At 31.4% G+C, this 23,557-nt stretch overlaps 1 protein-coding gene across 1 annotated transcript in view; it reads right to left on the bottom strand.

Annotated features, from left to right (window-relative positions):
- LOC120190305 (ferritin-3, chloroplastic-like) overlaps window positions 1-23,330 on the bottom strand; it is a 31,680-nt gene extending 8,350 nt beyond the window's left edge. Inside the window, exon 1 of the mRNA XM_039193400.1 lies at window positions 23,254-23,330. Within this exon, the coding sequence (XP_039049331.1) occupies window positions 23,254-23,330 (77 nt within the window). The remainder of the gene's footprint in view (window positions 1-23,253) is intronic.
- Window positions 23,331-23,557: the final 227 nt, after the last annotated feature.

Below are 23,557 nucleotides of genomic sequence, written 5' to 3'. Positions count from 1 at the left end.
GCCCCGACTGTCATTCTTACCGTAGACTGCTTTTGGTATCAATCTGGAAGGATTTTTGTGTAATACTTTTGGTATTAATATAACAAGATCTCTGTGTGCATTGCTCGCTTTTATCCTCAGAATTTCCTCAGGATGTCTTTCCTTGGCTGCGTCATATTTTGTTTGAGCATAAAACTTTTTGTCCATTTACGATTTCTTTCCAATTTGATGAACAGTCTTTCCAGTTACCACCTTTTGGTTATGCCATGATCATGCAATGCAAACAAAAGAAATCAATATAAACAAATTAAAGCAAAACAAAATGTATGAAAAATAAAAATAAAAATGAGAAAGGGAAAAATAAATTGGTTAGTACCATTTAATGGAAAGAAAAGCTCCTATCTATCAAGGTATAAATCCTAACCTCATGCTTTCTAGTTTCATGCTTTGTTTGGAAAAATTAACCTAACTGCATGATTTCTAGTTCGCAGGCATATATTCAGAAAAAGAAAAAAATCAAATAAATTAGAACTTATTTCTCCTTTGTGTAAACCTACGGACAGAGGTTCAATATTGTCTTAGATCAGGAGAATTTCTAGGGTTTATTATGCAGGGTTTCAGTTCTAAGAGTAAAGGTACTCGAACTGTCCTTGTTGGTGCCCCTTAGGCTGCCAAACCCTCAATCCTAGTCCATCACAGACTTAAGTGGATTAAGTTCAATTCGAGGGGACACATTTCTCTATGCCTGACATGGAGAATAAATTCTCACGATGACATAGAGTATATGAACCCCGAAAGCTACTTGCTAGGTCTGACACGGAGAATAAATTCTCACGAAGACATCACTTTCACTCCCACTTAAAAGGGACAAGCTTGATTACAAAACTTATGTTATGCAATGCAAGTGTTGTGTGTGAGGAGAAATATTCAAACCTTTTGACAAATAAATAAAGAATGAAATTTAATATCTAAAAATAAAATAAAAACATTAATAAATATTATGAAAATCATAAGTAATAAAATATTTTGAAAGAAAATAATTATAAATTAAATAAATATGAATTTCTAATTTCTAATTGATAGAGACAATTTATAATTAATTTCAAAGCTTGACCGGTCCCTAGCAGAGTCGCCAAGCTGTCGTAACCGGTTTTTGCCCGGGCACGAAATTTTACTTGGCGGGAAAAATAAAATGAATAAATAAATGATTTTGATTTAAAAAATATTTTGGGAGTCGTCATTGACCTTTTTGGGCTAGGAATGTCAAATACCTAAAAACAATCTTTTAAAATAGTTTTAAAGGAAACATAATTTAAAAGATAAAGTTGATTGCGTATAACCAAAAGTAAAAATGATTTGTGGTCGATTACGTTTAGGGAAGGATTAGCACCCCTATAATGCCCAAAATTGGTACTTATTAATTATAAATTGTCTATATTATTAGAAATTTAAAAATTCGAAGATATATTTAATTTATAATCCTATTATTTCAAATTTATTACTATAATTTTAAGAAAATCTATTAATATATATATAAGATATTTATTTATTTAGAAATATCAGAAAAGGGCTTCTAGGTGCTTTAAGATGACTCTTTTCTTAATATTAAAAATAAATAAATATTAAAACATTTATCTAAAAATAATTAAAAATAGATTAATATATATAATTTTTTTAAATAAGATATTTATTTATTTAAAAATATCAGAAAATGGACATCTAGTTGCTTTAAGACAGCTATTTCCTTAATATTAAAATAAATAAATAAATATTAAAAATAATAATTTTTTCTAAGAAAATAATTTAAATAAAAAAATATGTATTTTCTGGTTTTTATAAGTCAGATATTTATTTATTTTTAAAATACCAGAATAGGATATCTAGTTGCTTTAAGACTGCCCTTTTCTTTGATATTAAAAATAAACAAATATTTATTTAAACAAATATATATAACTAAGAGAATAATTAAATATAATAATTAAATGTATAAACATATAAAATATAAATAAATAGTGACTAAAATAAATAAAATTAAAACTATAGTATTAAAATATAAAAAATAATAAAACTTGTAGCTAAAAATAAATAAAAGTATTAAATTTAGTGATTAAATTATAAAATATTAAAATCAAATGCCTTAATTCGTAATATTATAATATCTAAGTGATTAAAAGTGTAATTTACACTAAATATTATATAAACATGGCAATGACTGAATTATAAAGAAATAAAAATAAATGACCAAATTAAAGCTTTCAGTAATTGATTTCAATGATCAAAATGGAATGCTACAAAACCTGAAAGATCGCGGAAAATGTTTTACTATATATGAAATTACACAGTAGTCCCTCCCCTAAACGACGTCGTTTGGGGGAGGATATTTAAACCCAAACGGGTGACCCTGAGGGCCATCATCTCTCATTTTTATCATTTCACTTCTCTCTCTAGGAGAGAGAAGTTTAAACTTTCTCTCAACTCTCTCTTCAATTCCCTCACCGGAGGGAAAAGATCACCGGCCGGCCGCCTTGTTCCAGCGCCGACCCCCGCCGCAGGCCACCACCAAAGGTGGCCGAAATTTAAATATTTACCCAAAAAAATTTCTTTTTCAACCCTAGTGCCAAATATGGCCTTCTTTTGGTCTAAAAACTCTTAGATCACCCTAGATTTAAGAAAAAACGAAGCTTTTACCTCGGTTGGAACTACGTTTCCGGCGACGTTTCGAAGACCTCGGATGTTGGTAAGTATTTCGACTTCTTTTCTTTCGGTTGTATTTGTCTGGGATCGTTGGTGTAGTTCTTTGCCCTCTGTTTTTTTTCGTTGTTCTCCCCCTTTCTTTTGCTGTCTTGGTCTTTCCCCTTTTCGCAGGTACGATGGACGGTTTTTATAGCCTCGATGAGGTTCTCATCAGACCGATCCCAAGGGTAGAAGCTTCGCTGAGTCACCATATAGCACTGGAGTGTCGGTAGTAGGCGTGGGGCGGCTGGAACTCACTGGAACTATTGGAGCGGCGGTTGGGACGTGGCAGCATAGAAGCTAGGGTTTAGAAACCCTAGCTGCATCATGCTGGACAGCCTGTGGACCGTTGGATCTCTCAGATCCAACGACTGTGATTCTGAGGCGGCTAGGGTATTAATATGGAAACCTTAATTTGGTTTTAGGGTTTAGCTGGGCCATCTGGATTTGGGCCACCATGTTTGGGTCATTGTTGGGCCTGATGTATCCGGGTTGGGCTTGTAATGTATTTGGGGCCTATTTTGTAATAATAATATTTATAATAAAAAAATATAATATAATAAATATAATATTTATTATAATAAATATAATTATAATAATTATAAAAATAAAAGTAAAATGGGCCAAAAATTTAGTGTCTATAATAAAAAATCAAGAACCTTTTGGGGAATGTGGTAATCCAATTCAACTCCAAAAATCGGGTATGATTCCAGAAAATGTGACAGAGATCATGATGGGAAAAATAAAAATTGAAGGTGAAACTTCTAAAACGAAAGTTGAGCCTGAATCAAAGAAGAGAGGCACGGAAGAGGTTCAAGTGTCATTGAAGAAGGCTAAAAAATAGAAAGAAAAAGAATAGGATACCTCTCGTTCCGATTCCAATCATATATACAGACTTGTTACCTTTTCTCTTCGAAAGTGGCCTCCTAACACCCATTCCTTCAAGGCTTAATACTTATTTGTGTCCAGATTGGCAAGGTGTCAAAAATTCTTGTGGCTGTCATTCTGGATAATTTAACCACTCTATGGAACGTTGTGCAATCGTGAGATTAAAAGTTTAAAACCTCATAATGGAAGGGTTGTTAAGGATTGAAGATGGAAAACCTAAGCTCCCCAGATGCTCAAAACTTGTCGATGAAGGGATATCTGCAAACAAATGTCTCTCCCAAGACATTGGTCAAATGTTAAATCTTCAAAGAAAACATCTCGATGATTGTCATAAGGTCTTCAAGATGGTCATATTAATGGCAAGGAGAAAGTGATGTCAAAAGAGCTTCTACCCAATTTTCCTTCATTATCGTACAATAAGTTATATACCAAGTTGCTCCAGCCCAGCTGATTGTTCCAAGTCTGGCTAAGCCTATGTTTTCCCCTTATCTGAGTTTGTATAATGAGAAAGTTTTTTTTGAATATCACATCGGAGCCCGAGGACACTCCATTGAGAATTGCAGTAACTTTAAGTGACAAGTCCGAGATCTTTTGGCTCATGGATTTATCGAGGTGGATGATAACATCAATCTGTTTCGGTTAGAGAATTGGGAGTCAACCCCCTGAATAGAGTTGATGGGGTCAAAACGAGTGAAGTGCATACGAAAGAGGACGCTAAAAGGAAAAAGAGAAAAATCAAGGTATGTGAGGTAGAGATAAAAGATTCAACTCTCAATACCTCTCTATTGCTAAAAAATGAGAAAGATATGGGAAATGATAAGAAAGGAGTTAAAGGAGAGGTAATTCGAGACTGGCTAGAAAATATGACTTGGAAAAATACGACCCTCAAGGTTTTTCAAGTGCCCATTTTTGACATGCTATTCCCTTTAATCAAGAGTCAGTACCTCACTCCAAGGCCTTTAAGAGTTAAGACTAGCCCATCTTCTTATGGCTATGTCCCGAATAGTGCTTGCAATTTTCATCTGGTGGCATTGGGCAATCCCACTAATAAGTGCATACCATTGATGGAAGAATTAGAAAAGCTCATCGACAAGGGAGTCCTGACATGAGAAATGATCAAGATATGAGAGCAAATAAGGACAAAGACCCTAGCCCAATTACATAACCAATATTCTAAGAGTAATGGGCATTCTAGATGAACAAGTGGAGGTCGTTATCCACCACAGTTGTACCTTACATTGAAAGCATCTTGTTTGAATATGTTTTTGTCATTTCTCAACTTTCTTGTAAGGATATTTAAATGATCTTATGCTACTTTTTAAAGGTCTAGCGTATTGAATCAAATTTGCAATCTTGAAATTCTTTGAGTATCAACTAAATAAAAGGTTCTTTAAATAATTAGAGTTATAAATCTTTGACAAAGTGACAAGATTGAACCCATATAAAACAACTACAACAGATTCTTCTTGATGAGATTAAGAAATTTTAATCTGAATACTCAAAAGGTTAATAGATTTGTTATTATTATAGATTATACAATAAACTGAGCTATTCCACTAAATCAATTGGTTATAGAGGAAACTCAAAAGCATTGGATTTATGAATAGATTGCATTCAAACCATGACATTGTTCGGGTACTCGTCATTTCAGTGTTTGCTCCACTGCAATTGTTAAGTCAAAGACTTTGTGATGAGATGATCCCTTCACTAGCTCAATGAAGGCGATTATAATTCACACACACACACACACAATAAATCTGAGTTCAGTTAGCCAAACAATGGCAAATTAAATCAAATTTATCTAATAACGAGTTTCAGTAAAATAGACTAAGGGAGTTGAGGAACACCTGTTATAATCAACCTCACACAAGCACTCAATAATTTTATATTTAGACTGATGTCTCTGCACTACCTCTGCTAAGGAAGTCTGCGAAGCTTGAACAAATGGAAGATTTCAGAGAATTGAAATAGAAATGTTTTAGAAAGTCTAGTAATTGAATATGCTAGTTGCATCATTTTGTCCGCATCCAATTAAAATACCAAGCCAAGAAAGAGGGGCATGTTGTAATGTTCACAAGGAATGAGAAAGAAAGGACATCTTCGATGATTAAATCCTTAGAAAATAGGAAAGCCAACCATCAATTTTGACACTTTTTAAAGAGCTATAACTTTGAAAACATTAAAAAAATTATTTATTCCTTTTGATATTCTATGAACTAATGTTAATGATTTGATTTAATTATGAAACTTAGAAGAGGAAAATATTTTATTTTTTTTTATTTTTTTCAATTTTTTTTTCAAAATTTGAAAATAAAATGAAGAAGAAAAATATTGACTTTATCGCGAAGAGAAATCAATCTTTTAGTGTTGTCCTTCTTGACTTTCTCGCGAAGTGGAGTCAATCTTTTAGTGTTGTCCTTCTTGACTTTCTCGCGAAGTGGAGTTAATCTTTCGGTATGGTCTTTCTTGACTTTCTTTTGAAGAGGAGTCAATATTTTAGTGTTGCCCTTTTTGACTTTCTCGCAAAGAGGATTCAATATTTTAGTTTTGTTCTTCTTGACTTTCTCACGAAGAGAAGTCGATTTTTTGGTGTGGGTTTTTTTGACATTCTCGTGGAGATGAGTCAACTTTTCAGTAGCATCATTCCTCAACTTGACTTTTTGATATAGAGAAGTCAATCTTTATGTAATGTTGTCTTCAATCCTGATTATCTTAGGATTTGTATGCTAGAAAGTTCACTTTAGTCTTGCTTGAGATCGTTTCCCTAGAAACCTCAACCTCATATTCCATAAGACTCTGAAATTAACCTTATCTATTTTTGGGTTATTTTTTTTAAGTTCTAATTTTTTCTTTCTTAAAGACCTTTTCTCTTTCTCAAAATATTAATGATAAATGAATTACATCACTACATTCATTATTCAGATATGTTTCACTTTCAAGATGAATATTTTATAGGTTCTTCAAGAAAACTACAGATTTATGACAAGTAGAGTTATCAACCAATTCAAAATCCTAAAAAGAGGGATGTTCAAATAACACTTCGAGCAAAGGCAGATTGCCATATTTGATGGTTGCAAGAGAAATTGATTTTCAAAGATTCTCTCAACTTCTAAAACCTTCAGATTTTTCTTCTTGAAGAGAGCGAAGCAAATCAAGTTCGATTCAATCTTCCTTGAAGAGCAGCGAATTAGATCAAATTTTTTCTCAAGTCTGATATTCCCTAAAGAGTAGCAGAGCAGATTATTCTTCTTTCAGATTTGGTATTCCTGAAGAGCAGTGAAGCAAATCAAGTTTGTTTTAATCTTCCCTGAAGAGCAGTGAAGTGGATCAAATATTTCTCGAGTCTGGTCTCCCCTAAAGAGTAGCAAAGCATATTCTTCTTCTTTCAGATTTTGTATTCCTAAAGAGCAGCGAAGCAAATCAAGTTCGATTAAATATTTCTTGAAGAGCATAGAAGAGGATCAAAGATTTCTTGCGTATGATCTCTTCTAAAGAGTAGTGGAGCATATTATTCTTCTTTCAGATTTGGTCTTCCTAAAGAGCAACGAAAAATATCAATCTCGATTCAATTTTCCCTGGAGAACAGTGGAATGAGTCAATGTTTATCGATCTAATTTTACCTAGAGAAACAGTGGAACAAATCTCTTATTAGATTTCAAAGCATGGAGTCGACTGGACAAAAGCTCATTGTCTCTTCGTCTTTGCCCTATTCTTGTTAACACAATAATAAGCAAAGAGGTGCAGCTGTCGATAGTGATTTTTACCCCGATAGTTTTTAGTATTAGTATTATTACCATTTTATATTTATACTATTTATATTATTTTATGTACGTTCAAATACAAACAAAAATTGGACACGTTTACAAAGGGGCTAATCGATCCAAAGTCGAAGCCCAAATGAGCCATCCGGCCCAATGACAACTGATCCAGACCCAAACCAACCCAATTACAAATGGCCCAGACCCTATCCCAACATAACAACTAGAACTTCAAAGCCTAGTGTGTCTAGCAGCTGTTGCCAGTAGGGAAAGAGTCACGTGCCACCGCCGTTCTGATCATTTGCTCCCACCGATTCCAACCGACGTTCAAACTACGCCATCGTCATCATTTTTCCAACAATGATAACCAAATCAACAAGTAAAAAAATCAATTAAACTCCATTAAAATACCATCGGTCCTAGCATCAACCAAACACGCAAATGAGGACCATAAATCAAGCATGGAAATAAACTGAAAGATAAGGGAGGGATTTGATTCATATTCAGGTATGAAAAAAAGAAAAACTTGAAGAAGAAAAAACAACAAAGAAAAAAAAGGAAAGAAAGAAATGCTTTACCTTTAGTTCAAGAACACATCACCGGCGGTAAAAACAGAGTGAATTGGCCTTCGAAGGTATTTACTTTTGTGTTCTTTTAGGTTATAGTTTAAGGAGCTTGGGGTTATAAGATTTGGGTTAAGAGAAGGAGTTTGGGGTGGTGTTTAGGGTATTTTCGGGGAAGGTTGGCCCCTCGTTGGGACTGTTTACAGTGGTGGCACCGTGGTTTGTGACCACAAATGGGTTTTCTAAATGAAAAAAATGAAAGAGTGGAGTGAAAATAGGGAGAGGGTCGGCCGTATAGAAGAAAAATGAGATAAATGGCCAAAAGCCTATACTAGGTATTTATGGGCCCCTAAAATGATGTATTTTTGGGGATTAGGGTTTTACCAGTTTTACGCATTGATAAACCACATGGAGGGTCATTTTGGATTTGAGAAATTTCAATTTAGTCACTAAACAAGAGTTTTCAATTTTATGTTTTAAGCTCTTTATTTTCCTAGATTTATGTTTTAGTCACTGTATGTATAGTTGATGTTGTTTGGGTAAATTATTTGAATGAGGCTTTGAATCTGTGAAATTGTAAATATTATGAATGTTTCTGATTTTGCCCTATGTTCAGTGCTTGTTATTTTTTGGTCACCATAAGCTATTCAGTTTTGATTGTTTTAATTTCCAACATATAATATTCAATTATTTCATTTTGGTCCCAAACGTATGGGCTTATTACACTGTCAGTGCTTGTAATATTTGATTCTTGTATTATCTGCTTTGTTATTTAGTTAATTTGCATTAGTTTCCTTAATCTCTTGTTAGTTTTATAGTTTAATCCCTAAAGTTATCATATTTATTATTTTAATCCTTAATTTACATCTTTGTAAAATTCTTACTAATTGAAATATTTTCAAATATTATTTTATACGAGGAATTTATGGAAACACCCCTTAACTGACAAGGAGTGTGCCTCTAAGAATTGCTCGAATAAAATACTATCTTTTATTTTTAAATGAATTTGTTTATTTATCTATTTTATATATTTGTTGTAGCTAAAAAATTATAATATTATTTTGCACGAGGAATTCATAAAAGTACCCCCTTAACTAACTAGGAATGTATTTTCGAGGATTGTTTGTAAAAATAATATCACTTCTAATTTTCCTAAAAGGATCACAATTTAAATGTATAGTCTAGTTTGCAAATTTCAACATTCAGATGACGTATAATTTCTTAGGTACCGATTTAGGGCACTGTGGGGGTTTTAATCCTTCCCCATGCGCAATCGACTCCCAAACTTTTTTTAAAACGAGTTTCTGTTTAAACATGGATCACTTTTTATTTTTTAAAATTATTTTTCTTAAAATTATTTTAAAAAGTATTTTTAGGTATTCGATCGATCCAGCCCAAAGGTCGATGGTGAATCCAAATATACTTATTTTTACATTTATTTTAAAACCCAAAATTTTCCAAGATTAAGTTGAATCGCTCATCGCCATAGCCATAAAAAGCTTAAGGACTGTTCTGACAATTCTAAAAAGGTTTACTTGTTCATAACTTGATCTAACCCATTATGTATAGTAAGTTTATGAGCCGTCGATTTTATAAAAAATAGTGCATATCTAAAATTACAATAAAAGTAAACGTAAATCAAACATATAATTAGGACATTTCCTAACTATTGACATAGAAACTAGCTTTTTTTTATCATAAATGGACCATATAAGAAAAATGTTAAAAACTCATAAAAAAAGAAAAAAGAAAAAAGAAAAAATATAAATAAGAATAAATCTAATTATATCAATAAACGAACCATAACATGAGATCAAACTATTGAAAAACCATCAAAAATCGCAAATCAGAATTGTGCAGCGTGAGAAAACTATCTTTGTACACAAATTACGTATCCAAATCAAGTTCAAGGGTCCATCACTAGAAAAATCAACATGATAACAAATAAGAGTTATCGATCAGTCGAGGAAACACCAAATCTAACCATCGGGAAAATTAAATTAACATAGTTAACAACAAAACGACCGATAAAGAAAACTGAAACTTTGTCAAAAGACAAACAAAAATATGCCATAAAGGTAGATGAAAGTCTGCCATAAAAATGAAGTTATTAAAAATTAAAAAGCAAAAATAAAGAAAAAAGGAATGAATTTTGGTAATTGATGATAGCATTAAGGCTAGAGTGTTACCCTCAACCAACAAAGATTAAGATGAAAAAAGACTAATGAAAAAAGGAAAAGAAAGAAAACTAAGTGTAATATCAAAATTTCATCTGACTTACCGTTTTTCAATGCCCGAACATTTTTATTGAAGCTGATTTTGATGCCCGAGTTATCAATCAACTTGTTTATTTTGAAACAGGGTTTACTTTTTGTTAACTTTCCAACTATTTTGAAACACCTCAATAGGATATCAGGAACTCAATATATGTTTATTTTAGTGGATACAGTGCGTGTCAAAAAATGAATATTAATCTAGTACATAAATTTTAATTTATTACGAATTAATTATTTTTAATTAAATTCAACTTTAATTACTCAGTTAAGTAACTTGATTTAGGTAATTTGGTATCTTATTTATTATTTTAAAATCTATTTTCATTTAAATGTGTGCATCTAGTATTAATATAAAATATATTAGAAATTTTCTTATTAGAATTTTTTGGAGACCATGGATAGGCGCTCTTATGCAATAAAAGTGAGAGATAAAGAGAGAGAGACATCATAAATATTGTAATTTGGAAGATCCACAAAATAAAATATATTTTTTCTTAAATGTAATTCTTTTTATTCTTGTTTCTTTGGTCAATTTCAACATTTTTTTTTCAAAAACTCTATTGAAAGAGAGAAAATCAATGGGCAAAGAAAATATTGTCGAATATATTTTTTTAAACCTTACATTTCTTGAGGTTCGTTAGTAAAAATTAATAATTTTTTATTGCTTGCATGGTTGTTGTCTCGGTCGATCTCGACCATGATTTTGTTAGAAAACTTTATCCAAAAAGAGAAAACCAATGAGTAATAAAAATGGTTTCAAATAAATCTTCGTAAGATCTAGCACTCCTTTATGTTTCCCGATGAAAGCCAGTGGTGACTCTTGAATGAAGAAATAACTTTTTAAACCAAAAATTGGAAGAAATAAAATGAATTGTTATTTTTAATTTGAAATTTGTATTTAATTAAATGAATCGATGACCCAATCAAGATCCTTCTTGGATTTGAGTGTTTTCACATAGTGTTGAAAACATTTTTGTGTTTCGATATAACAAATTAGTTTAAATGAATTTTAAGATTTTACAAATGATTTTTCTAAGTATATTCGATTCAATTAATCGAATATCAAATTATTACTCCAAGTCTTTTAAGATCAATTTCAAACCTAACTAAATGTGTAAAATTGTGTTTTATACTTAATATATTTTTGAAACAGTTTTCACAAAGTATTTTGAACCAAAATCGAGCCTAAAATCAATTTTTCAGAGTGATGCACCGATGCACCAATCCATGCATCGATGCACCATGAATTAAATTGAACATCGAATGCATTTCATGCATCGATACACATACCATGCACCGATGCACTGAGGATTTTATGAAAACATCGAATGCATTTGATGCATCGATGCACCAGCCATGCATCAATGCACTCTGGCTATTTTAAAACATCGAATGCACTTGATGCATCGATACACTCTTAGTGCACCAATGCACTGAGAGTCCAACTGTCAAAATATTTGAATTTTACACCGATGCACCTAGGGGAATTTTACACTGATGCACTGATGCACCTAGGGTGTGTATCGATGCACTGACGCTTCCAACTACTTTCATTAATTATTTTTACACTTAAATGACTCTATTGACTCCAGTAATCATCCCCAACATTTAGAATCATTTGAAGGTGTATTTAAACAAGCTTAGAAGTCAATGATCAACAACAAGAAACAACAAGCAACTAGAATCAAGAGAGAATCAAAGAGAAAGCATCAAACCTCAAGTTTGAGCATTTCAAGCCTATTTTTCATTCAATATTCAGTTTGCTTTAAAGAACACTACTTGTACTCAATTGCATTCATTCTTGAGTGTTATTTTCTTTGTTCTAGAATTGTGTAAACAATCTATCTTGTGAGGATTTCCTTGTAAGTTTGCAAATTTGTATTGTTCTCTTTGGAAGAGAGTGTTCTCAAGAATTTGGGGTATAATTCTTGAGGGTTTGTAAGGTTACTCTTTGTCCTCAAAAGAAAGACAAATTAGTGAATTTATGGAAAATCCTTAGTGTGGATAGCTAAGGTAGTGGACGTAGACTTTGGTTGAGAAAGTTAAACCACTCTAAATCGCTGTGCAATTACTTTCAATTTTCTGCAAAAGCTTCCACCAAATTTTTAATTACCAATTCACCCCCTCTTGGCCGATTCTGTCAGTTGATTAACTCAAAAATTGGTATCAGAGCCTAACTCATTTGAAGGTTTAATCACATCTTGAGTTGATTCGGGAAGAGTTACATCGATAATCAAAGTCATCAATTGCCTCCACTTTAAACTTCGACTCTAGTCTCGATTCGATGCCCGTCAACAAGCCTCCTTTCTTCAATGGGGCTAATTATGCCTATTGGAAAAAGCAGGATGATGTACTTCATTCAAGCAAGTGACATGGGAGCATGGAATGTTGTAGAAGACGGATATATCAAGCCTCTTACTCATCCAAGAATGTGGAGTGTAGGAGAGACAAGATTGTTCCAACTCAACTCTAAAGCCATTCATATCATATTTTGTGCTATTGGACCAGATGAATACGGAAGAGTTTCATCTCGTACAACCGCCAAAGAAATATGGGACAAGCTTCAAGTCACTCATGAAGGTACCGATGAGGTAAAAAAATCTAAAATTAGTATTCTAACGCATAGCTATAAAAAATTCAGGATGAAACCAAATGAAGATATCAAAGCTATGACGGATAGATTCTCAACGATTGTCAATGGTCTCAAATCATATGGAGAGATCATTTCAAATGAAAAGCTTATGAGGAAGTTAGTTTACTCCCTTCCAAATCATGGCAATCAAAGAAGACGACAATCATCGAGTCTAAGGACCTAACGTCCTTAACTCTTGAAGAACTAATCGGTTCCCTCCTCACTCATGAAATGATGCTTGAAGATGAGGTGGACCTCGATAAGATTGATGAGACACCAAAGGAGAAGGAGAAGAAGAAAAACATTGGAGTTGCTCTCAAATCCACAAAAGATGAGAGTGATTCGAATGAAGATGATGATGACGAGGAAATGGAATTGTTTGCCAAACGGTTCAGAAAAATGATGAGACCTTACCGTGGAAGAAAATTCAAACGAAATGAAGGCCTCAAAAATGAACCAAAAGAGAAGGCCCGATCATTTGCTATGAATGCAAAAAACTGGGGCATGTCAAATATGATTGCCCATAATTGAAGAGAAAGGGTCAATCAAAGAATATGCACAAGGCTCATGTGGCTACATGGAGCGATGAAGAAGGTTCCGATGAAGAGGAACAAGAAGTAGCAAACTTGTACTTGATGGCATTCGAGGAAGATTCTAAGGTAACCTCTAACTCATATGATTTTGATGATTTATCCTATGATGAGCTATTAGAGGAATACAATGGGTTGGCTTAGGATTATGAGAAATTGTTTTTAAAATATAAAAATGATGTTTCAAAATTGAAAAATGAAAATAAACTCATATCCAAAACCAATAACGATCTTGAAAGTAAAATCAAAGATTTGCAAATCAAACTAGAAGAGTTTGAAAAGAAAATTTTGGATTTGCAAAATTTACTTTCAAAGGTCAATGATGATCATCAAAAGAAAATTGATACAGTAAGTTTGCATTTTAGTTTTTTTTTTTATTTTTGCATTTGCATATAGATTCATGTTGTTTTAGTTCTCATGCATTGAGGATAATGTATCCCTCAAGTTTGGGGGAGGTATTGTGCCATATTTTCCATACTTTGTTAAAAAGCAATTAATGATACTTAGTTGAAAATTTTGGTTGTTATGATATAAGCATGTTAGGTTTATTGTTTCGAATGGATTAGGGATGCCCAATGATGAATAATAATTTGATTGCCTATGCCTGAATTATTGTTAAGACTGTCTAAAGAAGAGAACCAACCCTAGGTCTGATTCTTTGAAAATTTTCAAACATGATTGTAGGTTGTCCCTGCTTAAGGTAACCATTAAAATTTTTAGGAAAGAACTTTCTTCTTGCCGAGACTTCAAAAATATGTTAAGGTTAAGGTGGAACTCCATAGTGTTTAAAACTTCAAAATTAAAAGGGACACACCTCTATGCAAGGGCATAAACAGGAAAACTCCATAAGAAATTAAGAGTTACTGAGGTATATGAGTGAATGAAAGTAGTCACAAGATGACTCTACCCGACTAGCTTGGGGGTGGAAGTTATGCTCCCTTTCACCTAGAGTGTGGGATGGTAGGTGTGATGAGCTGACTCCCAAAAAAAGTTGATAAATAACTAGAAGTATAACTAAGCCTGACAAATAATTTGATGCCTTGACAAACCAGAAGCACTTACTTTAAGTTTTCTAATTACCTTCCTGCATAGACTGATTACAATCACGCACACACAATAACAAGGAATCCTAACTAGGGAAGGGCTTGACTGATATGACTATCAAACATGTTGAGGCCAAATTTTTTTTCCTGAGGGTTGAAATCTCAAACCATATGATTTTCATAACACTGCTTTGCCATGACAATTTTAATTTTCTTCTAGCTATTGTACATTACTTGAGGACAAATAATAGCTTAAGTTTAGGGTTTTGATAACTCCGTAAAAAATACTGAATTTCTAGTCTTTTGACTTAAGTTATTGCTCATCTAAACAAAGTATGCATAACATTTTAGTTGCATTTAGGTTATATTTTCTTGTGGTGGATAAGTTTTGCTTCAGCAAGATTTATTTGTTTAATTGATGTTGAGGAGAAAAGGTTTGTGTAGAGTGTGTATGTGCAGGAAACTCACAGAGAAAGAACATTTCAGTCGCTACAACGTAATTCGCAAGGTCCAATGGAATAGAGAAGAACATGAGGAGTATATTTATCTTGCCAAGGCAAGGTTTATCTGTAAAATCTGAAGTGGATATGACGAAACCGCCTATGTCACATGCCAGCTGGATGACCTCCTTCACGTGCAAGTAAGCCCTAAATATTCTGACAGCCACTAGCCGCATTTACTTTTTTATTCTGGATAAATAATAACAGTTATTTAAGGAATCTCCAATCATGAAAAACCCTAGGAGATTCCTCTCTATAAATATCCAATCGTAGCCGCCAAAGAAGAAGACAATGAGGAAGATAAAAGAGCTATACTGAAGGTGTGAGCGAGCAAATGCAGTGATTTCCAACCGTTACCAACCGACCCTCATTGGTGTCCTCCATAGCTAGACTATAGCAGAGCAGTGGTCACTCGAGAGAGGCTGATCACCAAGGCAGGCGCGGTGCTGATCAGAATAGTCATAACAGAGCCCCCAATTTTTGGAGTCGTTCTTCCTTTATTCTTAACTTCTGTATGTAATTGTGTGTATTAAACGATGATACGTGGATGACTTTTTATAGCACCATGACTGTCTTACTTGGTGTTAATCTTTGTTTTGCCTAGACAATTATTTTTCTGCTTTATGAATGATGAATTATGATTTTGCTCATGATTGTTTTGTTCATTGTTTGAATATTTTACCTTGACATTGTAAGAGCATCGAGAGATTGCCTTTTGTCTAGATAGTGATTCTTAGATTCGAGAGAATTAAGATAGATCTACGTGAACAATGAAATGGATCCGGGATAGTGATATTCTAACTTGTCTACCTTAGAGATAAGGAGCGGGTTTCAATCGACTAAAAGCGATAGACGATAGAGTAGGATAGACAACGGCTATAGTTCACACTGAGAGGTATTGATACAATAATAGTCTGACAAACCAAGGGTTGTAGTTAACGCTGAGTAGTATTGCCATAGCAACCGTATAAGAATACTTAGTAATCTTGTCGGGCAACTTAAGCAAGTCATAATAATTCATTCTAGACTTAGAGTAATTGTTGTCAATGAAAAAGATTAGCATGAGTGCTCTATGGTAAGTCTGAATATGTGAGGTTGTTTGTATTATATTTAAATCAACACTTATCTTTGTTTTGTTTTATTTCAATAGTCTGCATATTTATTTTGTCTCGGCCAAACTTTTCTGCAATCATACATTATAGTATTTCCTTGTTTTATTAATATTAGCTTTTTAGTTTGACAAGATAGTATGAATTAGCTTGTGACAACTAGTTCTAGTTGTGGTGAAGGTTAAAATCGTAGACCAATCCCTGAGGAGACGGTAACTCACTTACCCTATATTACTTGATTTGATTGTGTATACTTGCACATAATTACTTACCTTATCATATACATTAACAAGCAATCATAAAGCAGTTCATGGTACGAAAAATATCATCCAAAAGTTAAACATTCAGTGCAAGCCATTTAAGCGAATTGGAAATTAAGAACAAAGGAAGAAACACTCCCAAATAGAACTCTACCGTGACATTCTAACCCCTCCACGCTTGCTTCAGCGGCCAGCCTCTCTCGAGGGCCTAGCCACTACTTCAGCGAAGCCCAACTATGGAGGGTACCATGAACGGCTGAGTAGGGGAACGGTGGAAAATAAGGTGCTGCAACCACTTACTCCAAGCCTAGGGTAAATCCTTTCCTTGATTCTCTCTTTTGGGCGGCTATAATGAGGTATTTGTAGTGGGAGTTTCTACGGTTTTGCGTACTTGGAAATTCGCTAAATACCCTCGTTGACTTACCCATTTTACATATATCATAGCGATTGGAAGTGGTTAATTTCCTTGATGAGGTTTTGATTGCACGTGAGGATGAACTGGGAAATTACGTCAGCAGTTGTTGAGCCACGTCAGATCTGCAAGATAAATCTTGCATCAACAAGAAAAATATGTTCATCGATGTCGTCTTCTTATGTTCTGCTAGCCCTGGGAAATAGTTTTGCCGTGGCAAATAAATTCTTCCTTATTTATTTTATGCATCAACACATCCAACAAAGACAGTCCTCCTCAGCAGGATCAGTTAAGCCAAATAAATCTTGCATAGGTAAAAAGATTGAAAACATAGACTTTTTATAGAGTTATCAAATTCGTGTATATATCAAAAATTTTTGAGTCATTATGATATACATCTTTGATATGATCATTTCTTGAAATAGTAGTATGCATTTGAGAGGTAAGTGTGTACATTCGGAATAGTGCATCTTCCACTATATTTTCCTTACCTCAGTCTTTTAACCACTTAAAGAATTTATCGTTATTATGGATGATAACCTTTGACAGAAGCATGATGTATTGCCAAACTTCAAGTGCTTGAACCTTGTCAAAAGAAAATAAGTAGATAAGAATATCATCAAAATAAATAACATCATACTTATGAAGAGGTTCAATTTGTGGGTCAATAATGAGACAACAAAATGACTAAGACTTAGATGGAACATGTCTGATCCAAGAAGCCCACTGACTTATTTCCAGAATCGACCGAAATGTTATTTTAAAATAATATTATTAGTTAACCCTCGTATTTAACGATTTAAATATTCATCAAACAACCAAAAATAAATCAAGTAATAATTATAACATAAAACAACAAATATCAAATCCAGAATTTAATTTTAAAGTCCAAAAATAAGCTTATGTCCAATACCCAAAATACTTAACATGATAAATATTTTCCAAATAAAATACTAATGAAATGAAGAGTAAAAAAGGGACTAATGTCATACTATGAAGATAATGAAAATTGTGAAATGTCGTAACTCTAAGTATTGGTTCTCCTAACCCGAGTATTTGAAATAGAGAAAATAAGGGGTGTAAGCTAATAAGCTTAGTGTGTCTCTAAAGTGCATACAGATAGAAGTCAAAATGTCAACAAATACACGGTATGATTCAATTATAAATATTCATGATCTTAAGTCAATCAATATTAAATCATAATATGAGTCAAACTGTGATATACATAATTTAAATGTTATGCAAATGCTTATGTAGTTACCCACACTCCTGTCACACCATTGGAAGAGTGGGTTCCTCAAAACCATTCTATCTACAATCACACTTTATGAAGTGGGGTCTACAACAAAGGTAGGGGCACAAAATCCAAAAGTGACATTCAACTCGTCAAGTGAATGCACTGAACTATCAAAATTCGTCCCAAAATGACATGCAAATGACATACATATCCGAATAGTATTACTGGAAATATTTCATAACCAAATATTCTGAAGTATATATTTTGATTCCAATAAGGTTGTAAAATCAGATAATTGGACAGGTTTCAGTCGAATCTTGGTAGGTCGGGTAAAATCAGGTACAGGTCAACTGAGGTTGATTTGAGACCAGATCTAGATCGGGTTCAGGTCAGGTCAAATTAGTTCGGGTTATTTTCAAGTTGATTTGACATTAGATCCATATCGGGTTTAGGTCAGGTTATTTTCAGTTCGGATCGATGTCAGTTCAGGTTAAAACAGTTCAGGTCCGAACCAGATAAAGACCAGGTTAATTCAGGTTCGGGTGGACTTCAGTCGGATCTCGTTAGGATTGGGGTCACATCATTGACAGATAACATACAGGTCGGATGTTTACCGGATACGTATTGAGTTCATGTCGGGTCGTTTTTATTTTTAGATTAATTATTTTGTCATCTTTCGTTATTGTTGAATTGCAAGTTGTAATTGTATATGATTTCGAGTAAATTAAGAGAAAAATAAATATCCATGGATCAATTTTGTAAAAAATATAAATTTAAGGACAAAATTGAAGAAATGTAAAATTACAAATAAAATTTTAAAATGTAAATTAAACAACACACATAGGTAAGGGACTAAATTGAAATAAATTTAAAATGTGAGGTTTAAATTAATATAAAAAAGACTAAATTAAACACATTTAAAAAGTTATGGGCCAGTTATAAAAATATAAAACAACTAACAATGGGTCAAATGAAGATGTAAATATACATTTAAAGACTAAATTGAATACATATATAAGTGAAAGACTTAAAATTGATATAAATTAAAAAAGGATTAAATCGAAATAAATGCAAAATATGAAGAAATAATGAAAAATATAGTAAATTGTATTCATTTAAAAAATTGAAAAAAATATATATATATATATATATATATATATAATATAAGTTTATGTATAAACTATATATATATAAACTATATTTATATTATAAACTATATAATTATTATAAGTTATATATAAAAATTATGTTTATATGAACTATATATAAACTATATATGTAAACTATAATTTATATTAATATAGTATGTATATATTATTCAAAGTGAGAGGTTGGAGAAAACTTTTTAAAATAAAGATTTTTTTTGTGTGATTTTTTTTATTTTGTTTGGGAATTTAGAGGGAAATTGAGAAATTTTGAGAATATAGAGAAATTGAGAATTTAGAGGGAAATTTAGAGGGAATAGAAAAATTTGGAGAAAATTGAATTGAGATTTTATTTGGAAATATATTTTGGGTTAATTAGGCTCATGTTCCTCTAACAATCATCATTTTTCCACTTCTATTTGATTTCTTTCATTTTAGTCATGGTTTAATTGTAGATTATATATGTATAATATAAGTTTATATATAAACTTTATATAGTATATATATGTATGTATAACTAATATAAGTAATCTATAGATATATATATATATATATATATATATATATATATATATATATTATAGAAACACTATGCATAAACTATATAAAGTAATAAAGTATATAGTTTATAAAATCCCTAAACCTTAAATCGTGAACTCTAAACCTTCAATCCTTAACCCTTACCCCTGAACTATATATGTAACTTATAGTACATTATGTATAAACCATGTAGTATATATATATAACATATATATATATATAAACTATATAAAGTAAATTACTTATATAGTTTATAGAAATATTATGCATAAACTATATAAAGTAATAAAGTATATAGTTTTATAACAACCCTAAACCCTAATTCATAACCCCTAAATCCTAAACTTTAAACCATAAACACTAAACCATAAACCATAAACCCTAATATAAATGGACTAACACTAATGCATATATATTTGTAATAAAAGAGTGGGCTTATGTATTGGGCCTATGTAAACTAATGTAAATGGACTAGTACTATTGCAAATGGATTTATTTTTGGGTTTCATTATTACTTACTCATAACAACAAAATAAATGGGCTATTAATGTGAATTAACCTAACATGCAACTAAAATACTAATTATGCAAATGAAATTAATATGGCATGTACTACTATTTATGAACCATATAATATGCAATGTGACATACTAATTATTTAACACATAATTAATCTTGTTCTATATAATTTACATTTAAATGATTTTATTAAATAATTTCATATAATATGTATGTATAAACCATGTATAGTATATATAAACTATATATATATATATATATATATAAACTATATAAAGTAAATTACTCATATAGTTTATAGAAACTTTAAACTCTAAATCCTAAATCCTAAATCCTAAACACTAAACCCTAAACCCTAATATATGTATTACATGCATATATGTATATGCATAATGTGTGTATTAATGTATGTGTATCATACAAAAAAATATATCAGTAAATAATGAAGTTATAATTTGATTTTATGATATGTATGCATGTATGTATGTATGTATAATGCATACATTACATAAACTATCGTGTAAATAAGATTAAAATTTGAATATTTTAATATATATTTTAATTTAAAAATATTATAAAAATATATTGATGTGTGTATGATACATATGTTATATGATATATTATGTATGTATATATGTATATATGATGCATGTATTAAAATTTTAAGCTTTTTAATTTAAATAAATTTTATAATTTTATAAATGTGGTACATGTCAACGAACAATTTTTTAATAATCGTGACGGATCAAATTTAAAAAAAAAATATTCAAATATTAGACACATTAATTTAAATAAAATATTCATTAATAAATAATTTAATTTTTTTTGCATTAAGCCTCCTCAAAATTTGAAAGTAAAGCCAATATTAATTGGCTCCGAATCACCCGCCTCTAAAATTCTTCTACAACTTTGATCAACGAATCTAGGTAGTAGTTGGCGCCAAATCACCCGCATCTAAACTCCTCAAATCACCCGCCAATATTATTTGGCGCCAATATTAGTTGCTCGGATTCAATAATGGATTGCCCATTGGTATAAAAAATGTAATATTGCAAATATAAATAATTAAAGGGTAAAATACTCAAATGATCACTAATGTTTGGGCAAGTTTTCATTTTCACCACTGATATATCAAAAGTCACAAATCATCCACTAATGTTATCGTTTGTTACAAATTGGTTAGTCGACGTTAACAGCCGTTGACATGCATGAAGAAAATCACACGTGGGCCGTTAGATGATTACCTAGATGGTATAATTATAAAAATAGTCCATGTTATTTATATATTCTTTCAATTTGATCCTAGTTTTAAAAAATTAAAATAAATTTATCTACGAATCAGGATAAAAATATATATTTAAAGTATATATTTTATTATAAATATACCTAAGGTTATTGCTACTATTTATTGAATTAATTTTGTATAATTATATAAATTAGGTCACTAATTTTTAGTGTAATTAACCAATCTGTCATAATGTATACAATTATGCAAAATTGATTCAGTAAATAACAATAATATCTTATGGATTATTATAATTTCATTATTTTTAATTAATATTTTTTAAATTTGGCTTAATACACATTTTGTTCTTGTAGTCAACTAGAATCAACAATATTACTTTTTATTTTTAGTTTTATCAATTTATCATTCGTATCCATTAGTGTTATCTTTGATCTATGAAACATGTCATTGATTATTACGTATCGACGTAACAATTAACTGTGATGACATGATAATCTATGGTGTTGATGTGTTAAATGACTTTAACTGATTTTTTAAAAAGTTTAAAGGATTTATTATATTTAAATATTTATTTAATTTTTAAACAACAAAATAAGAAATTCTTAAAATTCTTAAATGTAACGAATACAATAAGATGAGACACATTTAAAATTTTCATTGTAAAATCAAAATTCTTATTAATATATTCACATAAAATATTAAAAAATAATAACTAAATGATCATTTAAAAACTCAAATCGGTGTCATCTTAGTATAAAGTATAAAGTATATAAATATAAAGTAATAAAGTGTTGTTTAATATAAAGTATAAAGTATATAAAGTGTTGTTTAATTTATTCAATTTTTATTTCCAATTTCATGTTTGTTTAATTTGGTACTTTATATATAAAGTATAAAATATATAATATAAAGTAATAAAGTGTTTGAATATAAGTATTAAAGTATATAAATATAAGTATTAAATATAAAGTATATAAGTAATAAAGTATATAATATAAAGTATTAAAGTATATAAATATAAGTATTAATTATAAAGTATATTAATTATAATAATTAATATATTAAATATATTTATTAATTTAATTATCATAATTAATATTTTATTGTAACATTTAAAAATTAATCATATTAATTAGTATGATTTATTATAAACTCAAAATCTCACAATTTTATTAAAATCTTATATTTCATCAATGGTGATATATAAGTTAGGTAAATGTTAAGTCAGATAAATATCAGATCAGATCAATAACAAGTCGGATCATTTACAGGTTAGGTTGAAAACAGGTCGGGTAATACTAGTTATTTACCAGGTCAATCTCGGGTTTGGGTTTATATCAGTCAGATGCAGGTCGGGTTTGGGTATCATATTTTCGATTCAATTCGGGTTCAGGTCGTTATTTAGGTTGGGTGCAGGTCGGGTTCAGATCCATAATTTCCAAGTCTAACTTGGGTTTAGGTCAACACCAGTTTCGACTTGAGTCAGTTTCGGATCGCTACAGCGTAGGTAAGAATAGTTTGGACTTGAGTCGGTTTTAGTCAGTTTTACAGGTTGGGTCTGTCATACCCCATAAATTGCCACAATAATATAAAAATATATATATATATCATATAGCACTAAGATTATAATAATGAGGGTCATGGGGTTTTGAACATTAAAAAAATTCTAGTGGAAGGCAATGGCTTAACCACCATGCCATTTTGTTTTTTTTAATTCAAAACAATAGATAGTGGTTTTATTTTATATATTGGATGATAACCCATTATTCCTGCAAAACTCCCTCCCCGTGCAGTGAAACCAAACTAAATATTTCATAAACTCACCCTTGACACCTTTCGGCTGCCTCATCCGATCGGTGGTGTGGTGCACCAACGTGTTCTTCAGTCTCAGCAGCGACCATCGGTCAAACCCTGACTAACCCAGTTCCAAAACTGGTCATAGTTAGGCCGAATCTAGAAGGGAAATCGACACCTAAAACCCCGATCGTCATTTTAATTTTGTCGATTCTGGCCATTTCAACGACCGTCTTATTTCACCGCCCCGGTTTCAGACTCCTCGTAGCCTTCCGATCAAAACTCAGTAGGTGGGTTGCGTTAACATTTACGTTTCGTCCGTTCACCGTAGGTA

The sequence above is a fragment of the Hibiscus syriacus genome, unplaced genomic scaffold, assembly GCF_006381635.1.
Source record: "Hibiscus syriacus cultivar Baekdansim isolate YM2019G1 unplaced genomic scaffold, ASM638163v2 tig00004075_pilon, whole genome shotgun sequence".
Lineage (NCBI taxonomy): Eukaryota > Viridiplantae > Streptophyta > Magnoliopsida > Malvales > Malvaceae > Hibiscus > Hibiscus syriacus.
This window is presented reverse-complemented; position numbering and strand designations above follow the sequence as displayed.